Source organism: Heloderma suspectum, chromosome 3 (genome assembly GCF_057233095.1).
Source record: "Heloderma suspectum isolate Gila_16-S chromosome 3, 16-S_ref, whole genome shotgun sequence".
In the NCBI taxonomy this organism is placed as follows: Eukaryota; Metazoa; Chordata; class Lepidosauria; order Squamata; family Helodermatidae; genus Heloderma; species Heloderma suspectum.
Window position 1 is genome coordinate 299,529,240 of NC_139460.1, and position 24,796 is coordinate 299,554,035.

Sequence of the window (24,796 nt, forward strand, 5' to 3'; positions counted from 1 at the left end):
TAATTGAGAGACAGCCAGAGGACATATGCTGTTGCCATCCTGCTAATGTATATGGAGATGGTTTTACCTTCACCTGAAATGGTTACAATTTGCTCCACTCCTGCATCTTCTCTTCCCTCTCACAACCCCAGTCTTTCAATCCTTAGTAGTCTACCTACTCACATACCATGTGGAACTAGGAACAGTTTGACCTTCTCATTAAAATGAAAGGAGTCTGACAAAGCACTGAAGTCTATCTTGACAGGAGGAAATGCTACCCTTAGAACTGTCATGTAACTGAATGGCTGGAGAATTTGGAATTGTGAACATCTGCTGCAATTATTATTTTTAAACTACACACATTTTACACAGCAGTTGTAATCAGGACTTGATTCAGAACAGGTAGCACCATTACTTCTCTTGTACCAAACAAGAGACTTGATTAGAATGCTAAGGCAGTCTCTCTTCCTCATTATGGGTATAAATACAGGACTTCTGTTCACAGAGTCTGCCAGGCTAGGGGCATTTTTTAAAAAAAACTGCACTACTCAAAAAAACTTTTATTCAAGACTTGTTTATGCAGCTCTTCACTCCAACATGATTGCCTCACTTCAGCATTAAAATCCACAAATATTTTTTTGGGGGAAGACACTTCACATTTTCATTGTCCGTGTATTTTCCAATAAAGACCAAAAAATGTGTTTTCCTTTTTACATAGATCTATAATTTTCCTCTAAATACTTTTTTCTCCCTGTGTCTAATGTTGAAAAGAGACGGATGGACACACCTACCATTAAAAAAAAATCTCTCACTTCTTTACATCACAAACAGGTATAAACTGTAAATGCTTCTAGAGTGTTTGTGAAGTCATTGCCTTGTGCTATGGTCTTCAGATTATATAAAACGGCACTATAGTCCTTGATTATGCTGGATATATAGACCAGATGGGTTTTTCTTTTATTGGTGATTGAAGGAACAGATGCTACAACATTCATGATAGGAAGAGAACAGGGTTCAACCATGTAAGTCAAGCAAAACAGGTGACAGATAAAATTGTGGTATAAAGCCTAGAGATTTATGCAGTAGGGAAAAACCAACTTTAACCATTACATTTATGATATTATATTTCTTTATCTTTCAGTATTATCTCTAGTGGACCAAACAGACCTAGCAATTCTCTCTCCAAATCATTGTCTGGAGGTTGCCTAAATAAAAAAATATATTTTTATCTGTAGAATGCTTGTAAGAAGTGATAGTTCTGCAGAAAGGAGTGTAGTGCAATGAATCATGTAGACTTGGATACTTACAATCCAGGATACCTTCCATAAGGAACTTAAGGGGAGTATGAAGTCTGCAGCTGAACTTTCCCCCTAAATTGTCAACATACCTGCTTCATCGTAGGATACAGTCAACTTTTCCAGCATTTCTCGGTCAACTGACAGAATCTGTTGTTCCAGGATGGTCTGGTAAGACAATACACTATTCTCCTTGTCTTTCTCATAGTCTTGAAGATGCTGTTTTAGGACTTCAGGTAAGCGGGACTTCACATATTCTGCTGCTGACTGAAGAGGGGGAAAGGGGGAAAAAAAACCTAGTTAGCTCTTTGTAACCTGTTATAAAGTTTAGTTACCTGACCATGTATTTGGGTGCCACCTACCCTTCCTTAATAGGGTGCCCAAAACCAAGTTGTACAGATCTGTCAACTACACTAGCCAAGTTGAAAATTCTGTGTAATAAGGCGTTGTCACATTTGGCTTCACTCTTAAAGATAAATGGTTTCTTCATTTGGATTTGGAAAAGTATCAGACTATCTATCTATGGATTTCTTTGGATCTGGTTATATGAGCTCTTAACCATGTTCATTTCTGGTTTCTACCTCTGTTGGTTACACATCCTTTAAAATAACAACTCCCCCTACTTCTGATTTTCCAAATCCTTTCAAGGAACTAGACACACTTTTCCCAGGATATCACTGTTGTAATATTTGGTGCTGCAAACTTTGTAAAATGATACCACAGGAAATTTAAGTACAGAACAAGCTAGTATTAGTTAACAAAGTGCATTTCTTACAATAACGGATCTCAAAATGGCTACTGCCCTAGGATTCAGTTCTCTGCAGAACGTTCTGGGGAACTGCTTTCCTCTATGCACTTACTCACAGATCACTTTGGTTCCCGCTATCATTACAGTTGGTACTCAGGAAGACAGAATCCATTTCCTGATATTATAGAAGTATTAATATATACATATTATTTTATTTGTACCTTGTCTTTCTACCAAAAAAATGGCTTACAGAATCAATTAAAACTGATCAACAATACATTCAAATACAATAAAAACAGATTACAAGGAATTTTTAAAAATCAAAACCAGCACCCAACCCAACAGACCCTACAGGCTAAAGGCCTTCTTAAATAAAGTGGTCTTTGCTTGCTGGCAGAAGGACACCAGAGAAGGAGCAAACCTAGCCTTCCTTGGAGGGAGTTCCACAACCTAGGAGCGGGCACTGAAAAGACCCTCTCTCGGGTCACCACGAAACATGCCTCTGAAGGTGGCAGTCTCAAAAGAAGGGCCTCCACATATTGGGGAATTAAAAACAAAAACAAATCCCCATTATTGCTATCTCAAGATTATAAGAATCTTATAAGAATACAATAGTCACATAAAGTCTGTGACCTGGCCCTCAAAGAAAGCTTGAACTACTATGAATAAACTGAGGGTGCCACTGCAATGGAGTGCTTAGCTCAAGGATTTAATTCAGTCTGCATTTTTAAGTGAACCAAACAGATTCACACTTCCCGGACTTATGCGCAGTTTAGTTATCTTTCCTTTTTGCACTTCTCCAAATTTTGCAATACAGTTCTCAGTTCAAAAAAATGTACAAAGATGAGGACAGAAATGCATATTTTAGGGTAAAATGTTTACACAATGCGTATTTTGTATGCTGTTAAACATAACATTTTTTTTTTGCTTTTTAAATCATAGATTTATGTGGAAACGGGATGGGACTTATGAATGAACACATGCAAAATTAAGACGGACCAGAAATAGACTAATAGGTCCATCCTCATACTTAACTACCACAGATAGCGAAGTATAAGCTATATACTAATGGAAACAGTAATACACTCTCTTTATAGCATCAGATTTTGATTGCTGAAAAGCTACCACATAACTAACTTGTTTCAGATTCCTATAGAATCAACAGTGTGCTGGGAAGACTTTGGCCTTTTCTTGCTGAATAATCATTTAAATTCCTCAGCAGGATGGCTGTAGAGTAATGCTTCCTTTCAGTAATTTAAATACAGTTCACCCGATAGTTGTTATTTGATTAAATTATTCAGAATAGCTATAGCTAAATTTAGGACTCAATCACCAGTGAACAGTTGTTAAATCGCATGGATCACCAGTAAATATTGTGCAGCGTTATTCGTGCCAAAGGAGGCATCCAAAATATGCAGATAATGAAACGTTTATAAACAGGAAGGCAATGTACATGACATTGAATTTGCATTTTGTAAGTATACACAACACCTTGGTCATATTAAGCTAAATAGATGGAAATGCAAAACCTGATGGTAGTTTGTAAACTGGTAAAAAGTAAAAATAGTAAACAAAAGGCAAAAAAATCAACATTTATCTAATAGATAAACAACAGATTAATTACTTTTAAATTCTGTCATAACAAACACCTTGAGGCAAGAAAACAACTCTTGAATTTAGTTCCATTGTAACTAATGTAAAACAGAAGGTTTACTTTGCAGCATGTGGATCTGGATTAATATCATCTTGCCATAATAATTAAATATTCAGAGGACATAACTGAAGAAAATAAATAGCTTGACACAACAAGGAGGGGTCAGCAAAATGGTCTTCCATAATTCAGCAAGACTGGATGTTGCAGAAAGGAGCTCTGAGTTGCTTTTCAGAGATGCATCTTTTCAATTAACATTGTCACGCTGAACCCACACAGAAACTTCAGTTAATGGCTGCTTTCACACTTTTTGCTGAACGCATGTGGAGGTTGGGGTCAGAAGGCATAATCCCACTCCCCACCCCCTCCATGCAAATTACATGAAGGAATGATGTGAAAGGGGCTAATGACTTGCACATACAATTCTGTACAAGATGGCACGTTTGACTAGAGATCTGTGTAGCAAATATTCTTCAAAGGAGGATTGTATATGTTCGCTAAACAGAATAGGTACAAATATTACTGGAGCCATTCCTCTCTATGGCATGTGCTACACACGGAAATTTAGAGCCTCAACTGAGTGAAGGCTAACAAGCAGAGTGTGGCCCAATGCTTGATCCAGGCTTTGGGGAGAGGGGTTGGGCAGGATACCCTTGGTGGGCCTTCTCCCCTCTGGTGCTCCTTTCAATTGTTGTGGTAGCTTCTCCTCCTCCTCCTGATGGGTGGATGAAGGAGAGAGAAGACGGCAGCAAGGAGGAACAGTGGCAGTCCTGGCCACATACTGTGGGAGAGGGCAGGCAAGGAGGCAAAGGCAGGTACTGCTGCTCCTGACCACCACTGCCACTAACCCTTCTTTCTGAGCAGGCAGGCAAGACAGCAACAAGGAAAGCTGCAGGAGGAGTTGGGCAACGAAGGGCCCTTTTGCTTCAACATCTCCCTCAAGCCGCCTTGAGTGCCATTTGTGGTAGAAAGGCAGGGTATGTCAAATAAATGAATATATAAATAAGACACGAGCCCTCATATGGTCAAATTAGAGCCATAGTTTACATTTCTCATTCATTTTTCCATAAGGAAGTCACTTAATAAACATTCATTCTTATGAACGGTGCACCTAAGCACTTGCAGTCTCCTTGTCTGTGTCTGTATTTCTGTTTCCATGGATCCTGAACGTCTTGGTTTGGGCATCTTTACCCTGAAGGCCAGCCAACAAACCCCTGCTGACATTTCAGGAAGCACATTTTCTTGTCCAGAAAATGAAAGAAAATGGAGGGACTGTGGCTGCATGAGAATGCAGGAAATAATGCTTTACAGTTCCTGTATGAAGAACCCTGGGCTACTGGAATTCTCAAAATAAGCACTATCTCATGGATACTCCATCCGTGGTATTTCACATACCTGGAATGGGGCACTTAGTTTATGCAAGGATGGTCAAACTTCCCCAAGAAACAGGGTTTCCTCACGATAATTTGGTGCCAGAACAAGAAAAACTAGATCGCACACATATGCTGCCTTGGAGGAAAAGTGGAAGACCTCTGCAGAAATTAGTTAATAAATAATTCCCTCCCTGCCTTATGGTTAAAAAAAAAGGATGCCTCACTCAGCCTCATTGCTACCCCAGAATGGCAAATAGACTGCGAATCTCTAAAGATTCCTTCCTCGTACTTTACAGACCATAGCAACAGCCATTGAAAACATAGGAAAAACACTCTGATTTATAGGTGTTTGGGTAAGTTTCAGATATTGTGTGTGTGTGTGTGTGTGTGTGTGTGTACACGAAGAACTTACACCATGCTAATGATATCCAAACATAAAGGTTTACAAGAATGTCACAAAGAAATCACAGCACAAATGGGTGTCTTTGGAAATTGAGGTGGTCTTTGAATAGCACATGCATGCTCTGTGTGACAGAAATTAAAACAAATCCCTCAGTGTATCAAGAACAAAGCAGCCACTAACACAAAGTGAGATGGCTCTGTAATATTAGAGGCCTGGACAAAAACTGTGAACACTGCCACATTGGAGACATACAGATTACTGAAGACAGTCTTGCTACCAAAACAAAGGACCACTTCTAACATAATATTCGGTATTCAACAAACCCACTCAGCAACAGGCCAGGGTTGAGGAAGCACTTAATTGTGGCAAGTAAGAATGCTCAAGGAGGGTGGTTGCATTACAGTAGCTAAATTAGGCTGCCAAAAAAACCTGGAGTAGTTTTTTGGGAGAAAGCCTATCTTCCCTAATCCTGAATGGCACCTGCAAGGTTTTCTTCCCTTCCCAGGAATGCTGTACATCTGATTGGTGGGCTGAGAGGAGCGTGGCCATACTATTTTCTGTTTCTCTCCAGTGCTCCTCAGTTCATTTCTCTTCCTCTTCCTCCATATATGCAAAGCTGCTTTCCCCACACAGTCTCTGTTGCTCCCCTCTTGCAGCACTATTCTCATCCTGGAACTCATTGCAGCGAAAAGACCTTGTATTGGATTTGGTTTCAGAAGAATGGCGAGGTATCAGGTGTGAACTTACAGAGTTATATGCAGTGTTTAGTAGCATATGCATACTTATTTGGGAGAGTTGTTCTCAATTATTACACAGCTGCATAGTGAAGGCCAGCGCTTTTTGCTACTAACAAAAGCTAGATAATGCACAGTAGCAGTCTTGCACGGTGAATACTTTCTTCTGATAAGGAATGTTTTTTTCTCTGCTGTGAGGAACTTTCTTTTCTGCCAAGGAACTCCCCTCCCTCCCTTCTTCTTGGTGAAGGGAGGTGTGTGCGTGTGCGCACACATGCGCGCCTTCTGACAGTCTGAAACTAGATGAGGCAAGCCCTATACAATCCTGGGCAGATTGGCTTGTTACCTGTTCTCCTCTGAGAGGGGAAAGGTGCACCACCTGCTCAGATAAACAGCCCCAGGACAATGCCTGTTACTTCAAGGGAGCCAGAGTAGGTACAGCTTTGATCTGAGGGGCGCGTGTAAGCTTTTCTTTGCTTTTATTATCTGCATCCATTTTCCATCAATAAACTGTATCATTCTTTCACACAAGTGGACTTGAGTCACATTGGTACCTTCGAATCTGGCTAGTGTGGGTCTTGAGTGGATCAGGCTCCAAGTTTAAGACAGGCCTTTGCAGGCCCAGTCTCCACCCCTCACCCTCCCAGTCAACAATCTTCTGTGCCACTTTATTCCAACTGCAGGTAGATTATGGAGAAGGGTGTTTTGCTTTGTAAATTGATTTAGAGGAGAAGGAATGATAGCAATTTCAAATCTCCCATTTATTTCTCTCAGTCCTTCTCCATTCTCCAGTCCTTCTTGCAACTGCCATTTCTCTCTCACTCCCCCTTTTCACACCAGAAAAAAAGACCAACTCTTTTTGTTTTGTCCTCTGAAGGTTGATTAATAAAAGAAACAAAACAACAACAAATGACTGCATTAAGAAGGGGAGCTGGTGCAGGGAAGAAAGAAAAGTCTGGAGTGGACTTCTTTGAGAGAGAGGGAAAGACTGTCAACATGCCTTTTAAACTGTGGTTTTAAAACAGTTCATAAGAAAACAGATGCTTTCTGTGGTGGGGTTTGCTAAGGAAGAGGGGGCAATATTTAATTTTCAGAAAGAGACCTGTAGGGGACTCAGGCTTTTGGGAAATAATGGCTTCTATGCTCTTAACTCTACTCCTTAATTGGGGGGGGGGGTGCACGTTGCCATGCTGGATGGAAAGGGAAAGCCAGTCTGCATGTATTCAGAGACACTTTTACTATACTTTTGCTGGTTAGTAGGTGAATAGAACTTTTGGGGTGGGGGCTACTAAACTTGGACATAATTTGTAAACCCCTGATACTGTTGTAACATGATCTTTTTTGCATACTTATTTTTACATCCACAGATTTTTCATGAATATTGACAATGCAAACAAATTTCCAGATCAAACCAGGCGCATCTTCCTTGCCTTCTTGAGATCAAGGATATTCTACATGGTCAGTGCATTGGCATGGCTCTGCATGAACACGTTTGGATAGGGGGAGTCTTATTTGCAGCCGCCACAACTGTGCTGCAATGATAGCACAGTTAAGAAGACAAGCGATGGGAAAAGACCCAGCATAATTTTGTGCTTCCCTTCCAGTTTCCAAGGAAATAAGCTAAAACATATAAATGTTATAATCTATTTGTGAGGTTCGGCTATAATTGTCTCCTGTAATCCAATTCTCATTCATTTTGTAAGTTTATATTTAGTCTCCCTAACTCTACAGCTAATTGAAGTTGCATTCAGTTTGTCTTGAAGCCAAGCAGTGCAAGAACGAATGAAATTATTCTGTCAAATGCAAATGAACTCATAACATAAGCGCATGATATTTAATGCTAGGTTTTAAACAGTCATTTGCTTCAAGCACTGGAAGGGGCAAGATACACTACATAGTAATTGTTTTAGTCCACCAGCATACTGCTGTCAAGTTCAGGGTTTCTTTGCAAAAGTCCCTGTGATGTGCAGAGGCATCTTGTATTGTTCAGACCGAATGGGATTCCTATCCAATCACTTCTGTAATCATATGAATGAACATAATACGCTGTGGGGCTATTCACACAACACACTAGCCCACACTCAGTCATTGAGTGTGGGTTGTTCTGAACTGTGGGTTGTTTGTTGAACTGTGGGTTGACTTGTTATCCATGCAGCATGGCTTGCTAGCCACCCTGAACAACCCAACAACAAACCACAGGTTCGTAAAGTGGCTGGTTTGAGAAAATAAGCCACACAATGCATGGTTTAAAAGGCACCCTGGCTGTGTTCAGGCAACATGATAAACCATGGTTCAGCAAACAACTCACAGCTCAAAACAACCCACGCTCAACCACTAAGTGTGGCTTAGCATGTTGTGCGAACAGCCTCACTGTCTTCTCTAGTTCTCATGTGTGGTCATGGCATAGATGATTTCACTATTACAGAACCCTGAAAGACCGGCCCAGCATCCTTGGGCAGCTTCTAGACCTCCAGGCACCAACCAGTGCCCACTGCTGATGCCTTGGGCCCCTTTCTATTAATTTTTTTTCCTGGCCTGAAATGCTAAGCAGTGCTGGGGGTTTGAGTCTAATCAACATTTTAAAACTCCCACAATATCCCCACATCACACCACGTTGCAGTATTTTGGGATACTGGAGGGGCAGCCCGCAGCCACACTGCTCTACTGCTGTCTGTCACTGCTGCCATTTAAGCCTGCCAGAGCGCACTAACTCAGGAGAGGTGCCTCAGAGAGTAATTTATCCAGCACCCCCTCAAACCTGGGGCCAGCCCTAAAAGAAAAGCAGTTGGAGCAGCAACAGCAACATCTATGGGCCACTTCCAGGTGTCTGGGGCCCAGTCCCTCCCTCCCCACTACCACCGAAATTGGTGCCGTTGCACTACTGAATGTGCTGCTGCAGGGTCATGCATCTTGTTTCAAAGGGAAATCGTGGCTTCTCTGCTGCCACATCGCTGAAGCAAACCCTGCAGTGTGGGTAAGGTGGTGTCCTGGTATGGCTGAAACAGACTCGGCGTTAGAGCAAATTATGGGGCAATCCAAACGGCGAGACAACAAAGCAGGCAAATGTCATACACACGTGTCAGGTAACGGAAAGGTGGGACAGATATTTGAAATCTGTCCCATCTTTCAGTCCTTCCCCCATACCTCAAAATCTAGGTTGCCCTATCAGCCCACCCTCTGATCTGTTGGTGCTGCTTTTGAATGCCAGGTCAGTCCATAATAAAACAATTAGTATCCATGACTTGATAGTGAATGGTCTGACCTGGTGTGCATTATTGAGACATGGGTGGATGAGCTGGGCGGGGTGGATCTGTCTCAGCTTTGTCCACCTGGGTACTCAGTGCAGCACCAACTGAGATTGGAGGGTTGGGGTGGGGGGGGGAGTTGTCATCATCCATAAGGATCCCATCTCCCTCACAAGGAAACCCATCCATCCTAGCACCAGTTTTGAGAGTCTGTAACTTATGTTGGGCCAAAGAGACAGAACATGTATGCTGCTGGTGTATTGCCCACCCTGCTGCCCAGCAGTCTCCCTGCCTGAGAGGGTCTCAGAGGTGGTGCTGGAAAACCCTAGGACAGTGGTTCTGGGGGACTTCAACGTCCACGACGAGGCTATATTGACAGGGCCTGCTCGGGACTTCATGCAACCATGACAACTATGGGTCTGTCTCAGTACATCACTGGCTCGACACATGTGGCAGGACATATCCTGGACCTGTTTTTGCTGTTGGGCAGATGAGGGATGATCTGGTTTGGGGGGCTGGGTGGGTTTCAACAACCCCATTTTCATGGTCAGATCATTTTGTTGTGAAGTTTGGTTTGATGGTAGCAGATCCTCCCTTCAGGGGTGGGGGACCAATTAAGATGGTTCTCCCCCAGAGACTTCTGGAATCCAATGGATTCCTGAATGCTCTGGGGGATTTTCTGGCTGATAGGGCTGGCAATTCAGTCGATGCTTTGGTCTCACTATGGAATGGCGAGATGGGAAGGGCCATCGATACAATTGCTCCCAAGCTCCCACTCCAGTGCTGTGGAGCCCGTAATTCACCTTGGGTTACAGAAGATCTACAGGCAATGAAACAGGCCGGATGATGGTTAGAGTGCAGGTGGCACAGGTCTTGGAGCAAGTATGATCAAAGATTAGCAAAGACTCTTTGCTGTGCCTATTATGCGGCAGTGAGGATGGTAAAAAAAATCTTATTACACATCTATTATTTCATCCTCGGAGTCCAAGGGTCAGCAGCACAGAAGGCAATCACAAGGCAAGGTTCAGCAAGCAACACACCTAAGCTAATGAACAATGTTGTTCCAGCACTAGGCTAAAACTAAAGGCTGATATACCCAGAGATTTCTGAGCCCCACCCAGGACTCAGCTGCAGTGCATTACAGGCCCTCTGGCAAAAGTAGTACTCAGGAGGAGGGCCTTGCTCCTGAGGAGTCCTCCTTTCTAATCAAGAACTCCTTCTCAGAGGAGCCCTACTGGTCTGCATCTTGAGGCATCGACACACTCAGGGCTAGATGGTTGCTCACCCTCTGCCTCAGAGGTGGAACTTCCTTCCTCCTGCAGGGATGGACTAGCAGAGATCCCCTCTGAGCTCCCCCAGATCACCTGACAAGGGTGGCTCCTTGGCATTGTCTGTCTCTGGTAACTCTAGCTCCTTCTCAGAGGAGAATTCCTCCAGCAGGGTCATGACAGGTGAGGACTGCAAAAAAAGGCCACGGGGGCGCATGTTACCGATCCCCGATCCAAGGCCTGGGGAGTGGATAGTGAACTTCATCCCTTCCACTGCTTCAGTTACTGCTGCTTCTGGGAAAAAACAGGCGATGCAGACTATCCAGTGGTCCAACAGTGGGTGCCAACAACCCCAGAAATGAAATCCTGTGGGGTGGTCGTAGTGGTATTTGTGGGGTGGTGGTAGTGGTATTATGGTCACTGTGGAACTTTCAAAGAACAGCAGTTTGAGCATAGTACCATCTCCAGTCACTACTGCCTTAATTTTTAAAAAAGTTAGATTTGTTGTGTGTTAATTTTATTTTATTGTAAGCCACCTTGGGGGTTTGTTGTAAGGCAGAAAATATTTTAAATAAATAAATAAATAAGAACTGAGCTGTGGTGAGCATTTTGTGCAACCAAGCCCTTGGAAAAAATGGATTTTAATGCCACATTGGAAAGGAAAATCTCAACAGGATCAACTTGGCTACAAAGAAATTGCAGATGGAAAAGAAATAAAATAAATGCCATCAAGTGAAACTGTTATTAATTCTCTTTGAACACTGTTTTGAATAACAGTTTTAATGTTAAAAACTATGGGCATATCTCAGCCGAAGTGTGAGGATGCTCCTCCACAGCTGTCGGCTCCCACTGTGGCACTGGTTAATTTCATAGAGCAAGGACCTGACAGAAACCACCCAGGTACAGCTCAACTGGAAGAAGAGAGAGACCCAAATAAACAACACCTGGTCCACGGAGGCAGGGAGCTGGGTGCAGCAGGACTGTGTTAAGCTGAGTCTATTAGGATGTAATCCTATGCATGTTTAGACGGGAAAAAGGTCCTACAACTCCCAGCATTCCCTAGCCAGCCATGCTAGCTGGAGCATGCTGGGAGTTGTAGGCCTTTTTTTCATCTAAACATGCATAGGATTGTACCTTAAGAGACTTAGGGCTACTCCACATAGAGGCTTTTTATCCCGCAGTTTTACCTAGGCTTCTGCTTCTGGATTCTTTGCAGGATTAAGATCGGCACTTTACATGTGCCTCCCTCCCGCTGCTTTTTCCCTTTATCTGTGAATTCTATATGTTTCATTATACAGCCATTAGATGGCACTGTTGTTATAGCACCACTTCCTCTTTACATGGACAAATTCAAGCCACTTCAAGCTGCTTCTTTTTCTTAGCTCATTATTTCTGCTTCAAATTAAGCCACAGAAATGGTTGGAAAGCACGGCAGAGGCGCTGGAGGTTGACGACGTCATGTAAAGGACCCACAAACCTCCATGAGTAACCAATCTCAATCTCAAGATAAAAGCCCCAATTGCAGGATAAAAGCCTTTAGGAGGTTGAGGTCAGGCAGGGCAGCAGATAGACCTTATGAGAACCCACCTGTAGGCCCAGTGGAGGCAGCAAGCCATGCTCTGCAGGCAGAAATAGATTAGGCACAGGGAGATACTACTATTAAAGAATTCTTGGACATCAAGCTTTGGTATTAGTCATGGAGGTGGGCAATAGTAGGGGTTCCAAGAGGTGCATCCACCCTTCAGCCTAGATGGAGAAGAATGCATATGTAAGCATTCCTACTGTCTATACTCCTTGTTTATTCATGAAAATAAAGTCACAGTAAACTTTACTATGTGTGAGTGCGCATGCATGTTCATATATGTGCACCATATGTGGCCCTGCCCCGGCACCACATGCGACTCTTGGAGCCAAAAAATTGCCCACCCCTGTAGTAAATCATTGGGTGTCTGTACCTTCTTTGAAGATGGAGAGATTGAATCCATTTGATGTGGGTCTACCAGCCTTAGTGCCCCAATGGCACAACTTTAAGCACTTCTACACTGCAATCTTAAACACACTTACAATGGAACAAGCTCCTCAGGACACAAGTAAACATGCTCTACGTGCCTATGCCACCAAGAGGTAAGCCCCAACCTTTATCTCTAGTTTAGAGCAGGAGAAGTAGGTGGGGATCTTCCCTGAAGTTGTATGAATCCTCCAGAGCTCAAAGCAACTGCTTGTCAAGCACTTGGCAGGGCACAATATGGCATTTGTCCTGGATAGTCAAAAGATGTGCTGAGCTGTGTTACCTTTAAATCAAGATGCATAGCAGTGGGTTCAGACAACTTATCATAGAATCATAGAATAGTAGGGTTGGAAGGGGCCTAAAAGGCCATCGAGTCCAACCCCCTGCTCATTGCAGGAATCCAAGTCAGAGCATCCCTGACAAATGGCTGTCCAGCCTCGTCTTGAAGGCCTCCAGTGTGGGAGAGCCCACCACCTCCCCAGGTAATTGGTTCCATTGTCGTATTGCTCTTACAGTCAGAAAGTTTTTCCTGATGTTCAGCCGGAATCTGGCTTCCTGTAACTTGACCCCATTATTCCATGTCCTGCACTCTGGGATGATCAAGAAACTTTAGTCTATAGATTTAACACAAGATGATACAACAGTACTAATGTTTGCGAAGTTCTTGAGATTACTGTAACATGTGCAACAGAAATATAATATATAATGTGTTGGATTTGGAAGAGGTTCCTCTGATGGAGGAAACACCTCTGGATCCCACCTAATCCTGTGTAATATTTGTTTTCTTTGAGCTAATGCAATTTGATCTGTAAGTATGTATGTATGTATGTATTTCATTTCTATACCACCCAATGGCCAAAACTCTCTGGGCAGTTCACAAAATATGCAGCCCAAATTCATTTATATTGGTAGCTGGGCTTCTGTATGATGCACAGGCACTCTGTATATGTAAGGTGCAATCCTATGCCTGTTTAGACAGAAATAAGTCCTACAACTCCCAGCATTCCCCAGCTGGCTGGGAGTTGTAGGGCTTATTTCTGTCTAAACAGGCATAGGATTGTGCCCTTAGTTATCGCCAGTCTTCTCTGAGTCACTTCAGCACAGTTCAACATAAACGGGCATCTTTGGTAAAAGAAATGCGTGGTCTGGTCACATAAAAACTGAAGCAACTGCAACAGATAAATCATTTTTTTTTAATCAAGAAATAAATATCTCTTAAGTTCTTCTAAAATTTATCTCATATTCCCTCCAAGGAGGTTCATACTCTTCTCCTCAAACTCCCTATTCTCTTTCCAACCTCCATTACACCTTGCCCTTGCCTGACATTATATTACAGAGGTTTCATATTTCATCATACACTGAGGACAGGCAAGATTCTGCTGTCCTTGAAGGATACAAGGCACTCATGTACTTGGCTGCAATGATTTAAGCAGCATTTTTGCATCATATATTTTAATTTACTTAAGTCTACCTTTCATAATAACTTAAGAAGAGTCCTGCTGGATCAGACCAAGGGTCCATCTAGTCCAGCATTCTGTTCACACAGTGGCCAATCAGCTGTTGACCAGGAACCCACAAGCAGGACATGCACGCAACAGCACCCTCCCACCCATGTTCCCCAGCAACTGGTGTACATTGGCTCACTGCCTCTGGTTCTGGAGGTAGTACATAGGCATCATGACTAGTAGCCATTGATAGCCTTTTCCTCCAGGAATTTGTCTAACCCCCTTTTAAAGCCATCCAAATTGGTGGCTATCACTACATCCTGTGATAGTGAATTCCATAGTTTGACTATGCACTGTGTGAAGAATTACTTCCTTTTATCTGTCCAAAATCTCTCACCCATCAGCTTGACCCCGGGTTCTAGTATTATGAGAGAGGGAGAAAAATGTCTCCCTCTCCATATTTTCCATACCATGCATAATTTTGGAGACCTCTATCATGTCTCCCCTTACCCTCTTTTTTTCCAAGCTAAACAATCCCAGCTGTTGTAACCTTCTCTCATAGGGGAGATGCTCCAGCCCCATTTTAGTTGACCTTTTCTGGGCAATTAAAATGATTGCTTACCATCAATCAATCAATTTACTGATCCAGGCAACAGACCTCACAACAGACCTTGGTTACAGTTAACATCTCATTAACTTCTGACATATGGTATTTCGTTTTATGTTTTGTGGAAAAATAAAATCAAAATGCATATGCTGTCCGAGCAGAGAGGAATTATACAATATATGACTACAGAACATTAATACTTCTGCTAGGCTTTTTGTCTACTACAGACTGAACAGCATGATCAATCTAAATTGCTGCAAGGACTGATTAGGATGTTTGTTTTATGATTTTGTGTGTGTGGTGATTTACTGATTTTATAGTCTAATCACAGTATTTTTATAGTCTATATAGCTTCAGATTCCATGGTTACCAAAACTGCTCCAAAACTAAAAAGAACCTATAATTTTTGCAAGTTTAATTACTTGTGCCAGGGTTTGTTTTTTTTTTTTTTGGCAGAAACTAGTGGTTGACACATGGTGTTTCAATGTTTGTAACTGGCAACTGAACCTTATTAAAAGAAGGATGGGCCCCTTTTTTTGTTCTTCAGACTTTTAAAAGGGAAACATTTGTGAAATTGATGAAAAACAGAGGGAGTAAGAATACTGGCTGGAACTAGGTGAAATGCCATAATGTGCTTCTGTAAATATGCTCAGTCTTAACGAGTGAAAACCGTAATAATTACCTAAATGTTTAAAAAATCAGCAATAATATCAAATTAATACAAATGGTATATTGGGGAGATATTATATAGTAACATTACAACAAAGGGCCGCGGTGGCTTAGTGGTTAAGACGCTGAACTGCAGACTGGAAGGTCGGCAGGTCAGCAGTTCGAGACCTGAGTGCTGCGTGACGGAGTGAGCTCCCGTCTTCAGTCCCAGCTTCTGCCAACCTAGCAGTTCGAAAGCAAGAAATTGCAAGTAGATAAATAGGTACCGCCTTGGCGGGAAAGGTAACAGCGTTCCGTGCACCTCGGTGTTCAGTCATGCCGGCCACATGGCCACGGAAGCGTCTTCGGACAGCGCTGGCTCTTCGGCTTAAAAACAGGGATGAGCACCACACCCTAGAGTCGGACACAACTGGTTGGGGACACCTTTACCTTTACCTTTAACATTACAACATTGGACTGTAAATGGTAACTTTTAATCACTTCAGTGAGTAGAAAATCACACAAATGTCCTGTGTCACAGTTCTTTCAGATAAGACATGCTATTTTATCTCTAGTAAGAAAATATATGATCTATAGGAGAATTGTATGTGTTTGAAAATGCTATTGATACAAAATGGCAGTATGGGATTAGTCAGAAATATTTATGAGATTCTAATCTCATCTTCAGAAATAAAAAATATCAGCTTTTCTAAAAAGAGAGGGTGAGGGAGACAGACAGACACACACACACACACACACACACAGAAAGCTGGACTTTCTAATTCCTTCTCATGTATGGCAATGGATCTGTGGAATACATCATACTGATTAATATTTGTCAATTTAATGGAAAAGATAACTCCATATAGGCGGATAGGCTGAAGCAGGTCTATAATTTAGAGTAATTTAGAATACATCATGATGATACATGCTAGACATGTGAAGATTGTCACATGGAGGTTTTGCATGTGTTTTACAAGTTCGAAACAGTTAGGGCCCATCTGTTATCTGTTAAGTAGGAAAATTGGCCATCCTAGAGCCTCTGCAATGTGTCCCACTGCCATCTGGGCTGGTGGAGACATGGTACAAGGCCTTCTTGGCTATGGTACCTAGTCCCTGGAACTCCATCCCAGAAGACTTGTCTAGTTCCCTGCTAATCTTCTGAAAGCTGGTAAAGATCATCTTGTTCCATTGTCGCTTCAAAGCTGACCTGCTCGCTTGATTAGATTCGCAACTGGCTCTGTACCTGATCGTGGTTTTCTATTTTTCTTTTGTACCTTTTCTTAGGTTTATTGTTGTTTTTATTTTTGTATTTTATGGTTGCATGCCACTTTGAGGGCCTTCAGGCTGAAAAGAGCCCTGGAAATTTTAATATACATAATGAATAATGTTTGAATGAATAACTGGCAATATAAAACTTTAAAAGATAAGCAGTCGGCTTGAAGCACTGACCGGAGCGGCAAGATTGATGGCTGATATGACATTCAGACTGATAGATTGTATCTGTCATGCAAATTGCTATGTCAGGAGGGAGCCAGGCTCAGGCTCATATCACAGGTGAAGAACTTATTGTGACCTCTTTAGGTCTGTCTTCACCCTCAGTTGCCTGGTTTTGTATGTGCCATTCCCGTATATGAATGCAAACACACATACCTTCTAGCCAAGCTTCTAATTATTCAAACATTTTAGATTCCCTCCAGCCATCAAAATAATGCGCTTTACTGTGTATATTTAATACTTGAGGCATTCCTTGCCAATCGTAGCTCAGAAATAAAAAGATTCCCCAAATATTTGTTTTATCCTGGAATGAACTTTCAACTATTTAAAACAAAAACAAAAACAGAGCAGTCCTGCTGCTAGGTGTGGAGAGCTCTGATGTCACAGCCTCTGAAGAGTCTAAAGCTGCCAGGCTCATGGGAGAAGCCAAGTTTCTGTTTTTCCTTCTCTTCTCTGGACATTGTTTTTTGGTTTCGGTTTTTACAAATCCCCTCCCCTGAAATCAATGGGAGGAAGTAATCTATTGGAATGAAGAGACAAAGTCTCAGGAAGTTGAAAAAATATATTGTGACTGGATTAATCTTGGAGACATATCTTTTCAGAGATCTCTGCAGGCATTTCTTAGAAATATTGACCCCTGAAGAAAGCCCATATATATGATAAGGGGATGAAATATGTTGGGCTACTTCAAGGAATAAAACTATATATTTTTTCAACATCCTGAGACTTTGTCTCTTCATGCCATTGGGTTATTTTGGATGTTCTCCAGTTTTCTCTGATCCAGGAATTAATCTATGCCAGCTCCAGGACTGATGTAGATCTGCAGCTGGTTTTGGAGTGTCACTAGGGACTGGGCTGTGGACCCTCTGGAACCATCTCCTTTTCCCCCTTTCTAACATCAGAGTTTTGACACTGAAGAACCAGCCTCAGAGGTTTCTGAGTCAGCTGGGAGAAGGTATCCAAGGTTGGATATCCCTCTCTAAGGGTAGACCTCTCTCTCCACCCTCTGAGGGAGAGATCTGACATTTCCTATGGCCTTTGGGATACCCTCCAAGGGACTATAGGATTGCAGCACAAGAGTTCTCCTGCAATCTGATTATAGACTGATTATGTGCCTGTAATTTGCAGAGTAAGATTTTAATCACCTACTACTACAATTAAACTGTTAAACGAGACAGATGTGTGCATCCTGCAACCCAAATGTGTGGAATGATGGGACTAGGATGTTTTACGAAAACTAATTCAAATGTACTGTCAAATACTAATTCAAATTATTAAAGTAGAATAACACAGCAGTATTAATGTGATACTGGATATCTGACAACAGATATAGATTCCAAAAGAGAAACATTTTAAATCACAGAATCATAGAATAGTAGGGTTGGAAGGGGCCTACAGGACCATTGAGTCCAACCCCCTGCTCAATGCAGGAATCTAAGTCAAAGCATCCCTGACAGATATCTGTCTTGCCTTTGGCCAAGCAAATATTTTCACTAAAAGGAAGCACATATCTCTCCCCATCCAGTTTCAATTCATACTGACAGTAAAACACAGCAAGTGAATTGTACATGGATTGTCAAGTGCTTGGAAATCTAACAAGAGGCAACAGAAATAATTTTACCTAATAACCTACATCAAGCAAGGGATTAGTAACTTATGGAATTCTCTACTAGAAGATGTGGCAATGATGGTCACCAACCTACGTGGGTTTTAAACAGGATTAGGCAAATACATGGAGGATGCGTACATCAATGATTATAGAGCAGGGATGCAAAAAGTGCAAGCTACAGGCAGCCCACCAAACCTTGTCTACTGGCCTGTAGACCCCCAGCATCTGCCTCTGCTGAAAAACGAGGGGGAAGAAGGAGAAAAACACTCTAGGGATGGGTGTCTTCCCACCATAGACTCCATGTATCCTAGAGTGTCCCTGGCGCATCCTAGGAAGCAGTGTGAGACTGCTGTGAAAAAAGCAAATTCATGTTAGGCATAGTTAGGAAAGGAATTAAAAAAAAACCCTTCCAACAAGACTCACCACTGCTAGCGGCATGCACGTGTGGGCATGTGTGGCCCTTGATGCAGTCCTTGGGGCCAAAAAAGCTGTGCACCCCTGCTATAGAGCTATAAGCTATATACCAAGACAGTATAGCTCTGAAAAGCAGATGCTGGAACAACTATTATCAACATGCCTAGAGAGACAGACGGCTGGCTACTGCTGGACAAAAGAAGCTTGATTAGATGGACCTTTGGTCAGACCCAGCAGAGGAATCCTTACAGCAGCCTTGCCTACCCTGATGTTCTCCAGATGTTTCTGACAACTTCCTGCATTCCTGACCATTTGTCATGCTAACTGGGGCTGATGGGGGTTGAAGTCCCAAACATCTGGAAGGCACCAAGTTGGGGAAGGCTGCCTTACATTTTTCTGACAAGCACCCATTTAATGTTAGTATGAAAATGCAGCATTTGACCAAAGCAGAATAATATTGCTATCTAAATAGATGATAGTTATAGGATGCATATATTTTTCATATGTGTTCCTCCTCACAGTTTCATGAGATATGATCCAGTGCAATATTTCACTTTTTTAGAGCAGAGCTGAGAAAATATTTTCTGTCAAAGGTTATGCTTTTGGAATTGTCCGGGGCATGTGTGACATGTAACTCTGGGCATTCGCTGTTTCACAGCTGCCTGTAAAACACAACAGATTTTTCAACTGAAGCTGGAAGCCATTGAGTCTTTTAAAAATGTGCTCAATGATGTGTGAAGAATGTGGGCTTCTCTTTTTTCATTCCATTTCTAATGGTCCAGGTTGAGGTTTAATATAGTCGGAGGAACTCTGGAAGCAACATGACTTAGATTGGTTACTAAACGAAGCAACTGTGCTTGCTTAATGCAGCAGAGAAAAACGTGCCTCTGAAAAATTGCGAGACGATCTTCTTAGGTGATGTCGCTGGCCTTGATGAAACCCATACTCCGTTTAATACAGTTCAAGGAAATATGTCTGTAGCTCAACTGCAGCAGCAGTTGAGCAAAACACACTTCATATTTTGAACATCATAGCCTTGATTCTCTTGGTTATTTCAATGTACCTTAGTTTGCTTTCTACACAAACTGAAAATTGCTTCTATGACATCAGACATTCCTGCAAATGTCTCATTAGTTTTCCTTTCTAGTAATTTGGCTGTGTGTATACTGGCACCTGTTCTGAAAAAATATTTGCTGTGTAGTCACTCTTCTTCCAGTTGCATTTACACTTGACTCTGGTAAATAGAATCTTCACTAAAGGATCAAGTCCATAGTGTTGTTGATCCATCTTTGTCACTAAAGGCACAAGTGCCCTCTATGGCTGGGAGTGCGTTTTACCAGCTACAACCCATCCTAGGCAGAGATAGCCTGATTTCAAGTTATCCATGCCTGTGTAACCTCCTATTTGGAATACTGCAATGTGTTGTATAAAGTGCTATCTTTGAAAATGGTCTGGAAACTTCGGTTCATTCAGGATATGGCTGCCAGTACGAACACGTTATGCCAGTGATTTATCATCTTCAGTGGCGTCCAGCCCATTTCTAGGCCCACTTCAAAGTGCTGGTTTTTATTTTTAAGGCCCTTCACGGCTTGGGAACATCTCTTTCTACATGTACCTATATGGACCCTGAGATCTTCTTCAGAGGCCTTTCTCTGAGTGCCCCCACCAGATGAGGTGTGGCTATGAGTTAAAGGGCCCTTTCAGCAGTTTCAGAGGCTGAAATGGTCATGCCTTGTGTTCTTTATTCAGTTGGACCACACTGGAGCATATCAGAACAAAATGTTAATGACTATTCCAGAAGAGCCAGTGTGGTGTAGTGGCGAGAGTGTTGGACTGGGAGCCGGGAGATCCGGGTTCTAGTCCCCACTCGGCCATGGAAGCTCACTGGGTGACTTTGGGCCAGTCACAGACTCTCGGCCCAACCTACCTCACAGGGTTGTTGTTGTGAGGATAAAATGGAGAGGAGGAGGATTATGTACGCCGCCTTGGGTTTCTTAAAGAGGAAAAATGGTGGGATATAAATGTAATAAATAAATAAATAAATAAATAAGTTCAGCGTTTGACTTGATGATGTTGGTACCTGATCGTTACACATGTCAATTGCTTCCTCAGAGATGAACGGGGCAAAAAGGAAGCAATGTTCACTAAATTACATACTTCCTACTATGCATTTTCGATGAACCTGTTATAAAAATCTCCCAGGGGCATCCTGTAACACAAGCACATTGTAACAGCCTCAGCCTGAAAAGTAATTAAGTGTCCTTCTGCTACAGTCTATTTTCCTACATCATGTCTTTTTGCTTAATGAAAAATCTATAGCCAAACTAAGGAAGCTTAAAAATCCATTCTAATTCCTCACAGAAGACTAATACGTTTTGTGCAGGGAAGTAAGTGACTTTGAGGCAAAAAGTGAACCACATTTTCCCCATAAATCTACTGAAGGAGACTAATGGGGTGAAGGAAAGTGGCACATCTATGTTAATAATGTGTGTTTCGGAGCTTTCAATATTGGTAGCATGGATTCAAAGAGCAGTCTTCTAATATTAGCAATAATTTATATAGCAATCATCATGTGCAAAGTGTTTTATGCCCTTTATGACATCGAAACTTCTTGGTAGGTCACTATTATTTTCAATATACAGATGGAGAATTGATGCTAACAGATTACCCAAGATCACCATGGGGATTTGAATTGACTATTCATCAAGAACAGAATGTTGGTTATAATTAGGGAACTCTTAGGACTGAACCAGACCTGTGGTGCAGACTAGGGCCTGGAAACCTGGGTGGATAACATAAATTGTCTTTTTAAAAGTCTGGCCAAAAAAGACTGCATTTTGGAACGGCCTCAGCCCCGTTTCAAGGAAGCTGCCAACTGAGGGCCAAACTAGATGTGATATTAAGGGCGCAATCCGCAAACTTGGAGGCGGCCGCCTATCCAATGCAGGGCAGGGATCGTTCCCTCCGCACTTCTCCTGCCCTGCATTTGTGACTAGATAGCCGATCGCAGCTGTGTAGCCGCGGGAGGGCTGAGCAGGGGAGGAGGCTGTCGTACGACACACTGGATGTGTCGTACAGGCATTTCCACCCTCCCTGCCCCGGAATGCCCCGGAACGCTCCTTTTCAGCTGCTCTGCGCTTCTTTTGCGAGCGCAGAGCATGGGGCTGTTTCGCGTTGCCTCGGAGGCAGCGTGGAACATAGGGGGAGGTCGATTCTCTGGGAACCAACCTCGGAGCACAGGCTCTGAGGTTGGTTCCTGGAAAACCAGATATCCTATGGCCATCTAGCCGCTGTCTAGCGGCCATAGGATTGCTCCCTAAATGAGTTGTATCCAATATTAGTCTTAGTTAAAACAGAGCCATTGAAATGAATGGGACTTAAGTTATACTAACATTGGATTCAACCTATCGGATACAACCAAATGTGTCTTGGCATTTACCATGTACATTTAAAAAAATGCAAAACAGCAGTTAGGGAGTGTGTGTGTGTTGATAATTATCAAGCTCTCAGCGGGCGGAGAGCAGGTAGTTTAACCCTTTCCACTTTTGCGGTATCCCTAATGAAAACCCCTCCTCTGAAACTGCTATTTGTATTGGGAGGAAAGCTCCCATTAGTACTACTGTATGCACCGGAGGCTCTGTTCATGAACAGAAACCAGGTGGTCAAAGGGTTCTGTGGACAGAGCACTGCAGATGTTCTGCTGAACATGTGGGGCTCTGTTCAGGCAGCCAGTAAATGCACATGGAGTAGGAGGAAAGGCTGTAAAGGTGTCCTCAACCAGTCGTGTCCGACTCTAGGGGGTGGTGCTCATCTCCATTTCTAAGCCAAAGAGCCAGCGCTGTCCGAAGACGCTTCTGTGGTCATGTGGCCGGCATGACTGAACACCGAGGTGCACGGAACGCTGTTACCTTTCCCGCCGAAGCGGTACCTATTTATCTACTTGCAATTTCTTGCTTTCAAACTGCTAGGTTGGCAGAAGCTGGGACTGAAGATGGGCGCTCACTCCATCACGCAGCACTTGGGTCTCGAACTGCTGTCCTGCCGACCTTCCGCGACCCCTTAGGAAAGGCTTTAGGCCTCCCTTTATGGACATTTGTTGTATGTGCTATATGTATGCTGACAAGGCCTAGTTTCTTTGCTATTACTATCTGTTTGATTTGTTTGTTTTTATTGTCTCGATTACCCGCTCTCCCATTAGACAATCTCAGTGAGACTTCAGAGAAGATGTCCAGAAGGCGAGATGAATTGCTGTGATTGGAGAGACAGACTTATATGGCTGTTTGCTTCTTCACGGACCAGCATGTTAAAAAATGCTTTACAATCCTACAATTGTCAAGCTGCTGAAACGCTGAAATTTGCAAACTTAGTGGTGATGGGGGGAGATTGAACATAAGAAGAGCCATGCTGGATCAGACTAAGGATCCATCTTGTCCAGCATTCTGTTCACACAGTGGCCAACCAGCTGCCCACGGGAAACCCACAACAGGACATGAGTGCAACAGCCCTCTCCTGCCCATGTTCCCCAGCAACTGGTGTACATAGGCATACTGCCTTTGAGACTGGTGGTAACATACAGTCATCAGGACTAGTAGCCACTGTCAGCCTTCTTCTCAAGGAATTTGTCTAACCCCTGATTAAAGCCATCCAAACTAGGGATGGCGGAGAATTTCTCCCCGAAACTTCGGGGGGCCGAGCGCCAATGTGTTCGGCCCCCCGAACAAGTTTCGGGGAGAAATCCTCCGAACCCCCCCGCCCCCCGCACCCCCCCCCGGGACGGGACTTACCTTCACCGAATGTCCCTCCCGGTGGCGGGTCCGGCCGGCGGTTCGGCAGGTGTTCGAGCGGGGCGGGAGCGGCAGCTGGTCTTTCGACCGGCTGCCGCCGCCGCCACTGCAATCAAAGAAAAAAAACAAACACCCCCTGATAGGCTACGTGACGATTCACGTAGCCTATCACGGCTAGATTTGCAAAGTCAGCCGTGATAGGCTACGTCAATCGTCACGTAGCCTATCACGGGTGACTTAAAAAAAAAAAAAAAGCGCGTACGGATAATGGCGGCCCCCATAGGGAGCCGCCATTCGCGTTCCTTATTTGGTCGCTGTAGTCTACGTAAATGTTTACGTAGACTACAGCGACTAAATAAGGAACGCGAATGGCGGCTCCCTATGGGGGCCGCCATTAGCATACGCGCTTTTTTTTTTTTAAAGTCACCCGTGATAGGCTACATGACGATTGACGTAGCCTATCATGGCTGACTTTGCAGATCTAGCCGTGATAGGCTACGTGAATCGTCACGTAGCCTATCAGGGGACTTTTTTTTTTTTTTTTTAACTTTCGCGTTCGCGGCCAGGCGAGGCGGGAAGCCTCCTCCCCGGCCTGAATTTCGGCCGGGGCGAGGCGGGAAGCCTCCCCCCCCGGCCTGAACTTCGCGGGGGGAGCAGCGAAGCGCCTCCCCCCCACCGCGAACGTCCTTCGACGACAGGTAAGGGACTTTCGTCCACCCCTAATCCAAACTGGTGGCCATCATTATGTCTTGTGGTACCGAATTCCATACTTTGACTGTATGGAGAAGTACTTCCTTTTATCTGTCCTGAATCTCCCACCAATCAGCTTCATGGGATGACTCCAGGTTCTAGTATTATGAGAGAGAGAGAAAAATGTCTGGGAGAATTATCAACAACCTCCGATATGCAGACGATACCACCCTAATGGCAGAAAGCGAAGAGGATCTAAAGAGCCTCTTGTTGAGGGTGAAAGAGGAGAGTGCAAAAGCTGGTTTGAAACTCAACATTAAAAAAACTAAGATCATGGCATCTGGCCCCATCACTTCCTGGCATATAGAAGGGGAAGAAATGGAAGCAGTGACAGATTT

At 43.2% G+C, this 24,796-nt stretch overlaps 1 protein-coding gene across 1 annotated transcript in view; it reads right to left on the reverse strand.

The window, feature by feature from the left end:
* The window catches only part of PPM1L (protein phosphatase, Mg2+/Mn2+ dependent 1L), a 254,980-nt gene that overhangs the window by 65,814 nt on the left and 164,370 nt on the right, over positions 1-24,796 (reverse strand). The window contains exon 3 of the mRNA XM_084847408.1: positions 1,367-1,541. Coding sequence (XP_084703534.1) covers positions 1,367-1,541 — 175 coding nt within the window. The remainder of the gene's footprint in view (positions 1-1,366; positions 1,542-24,796) is intronic.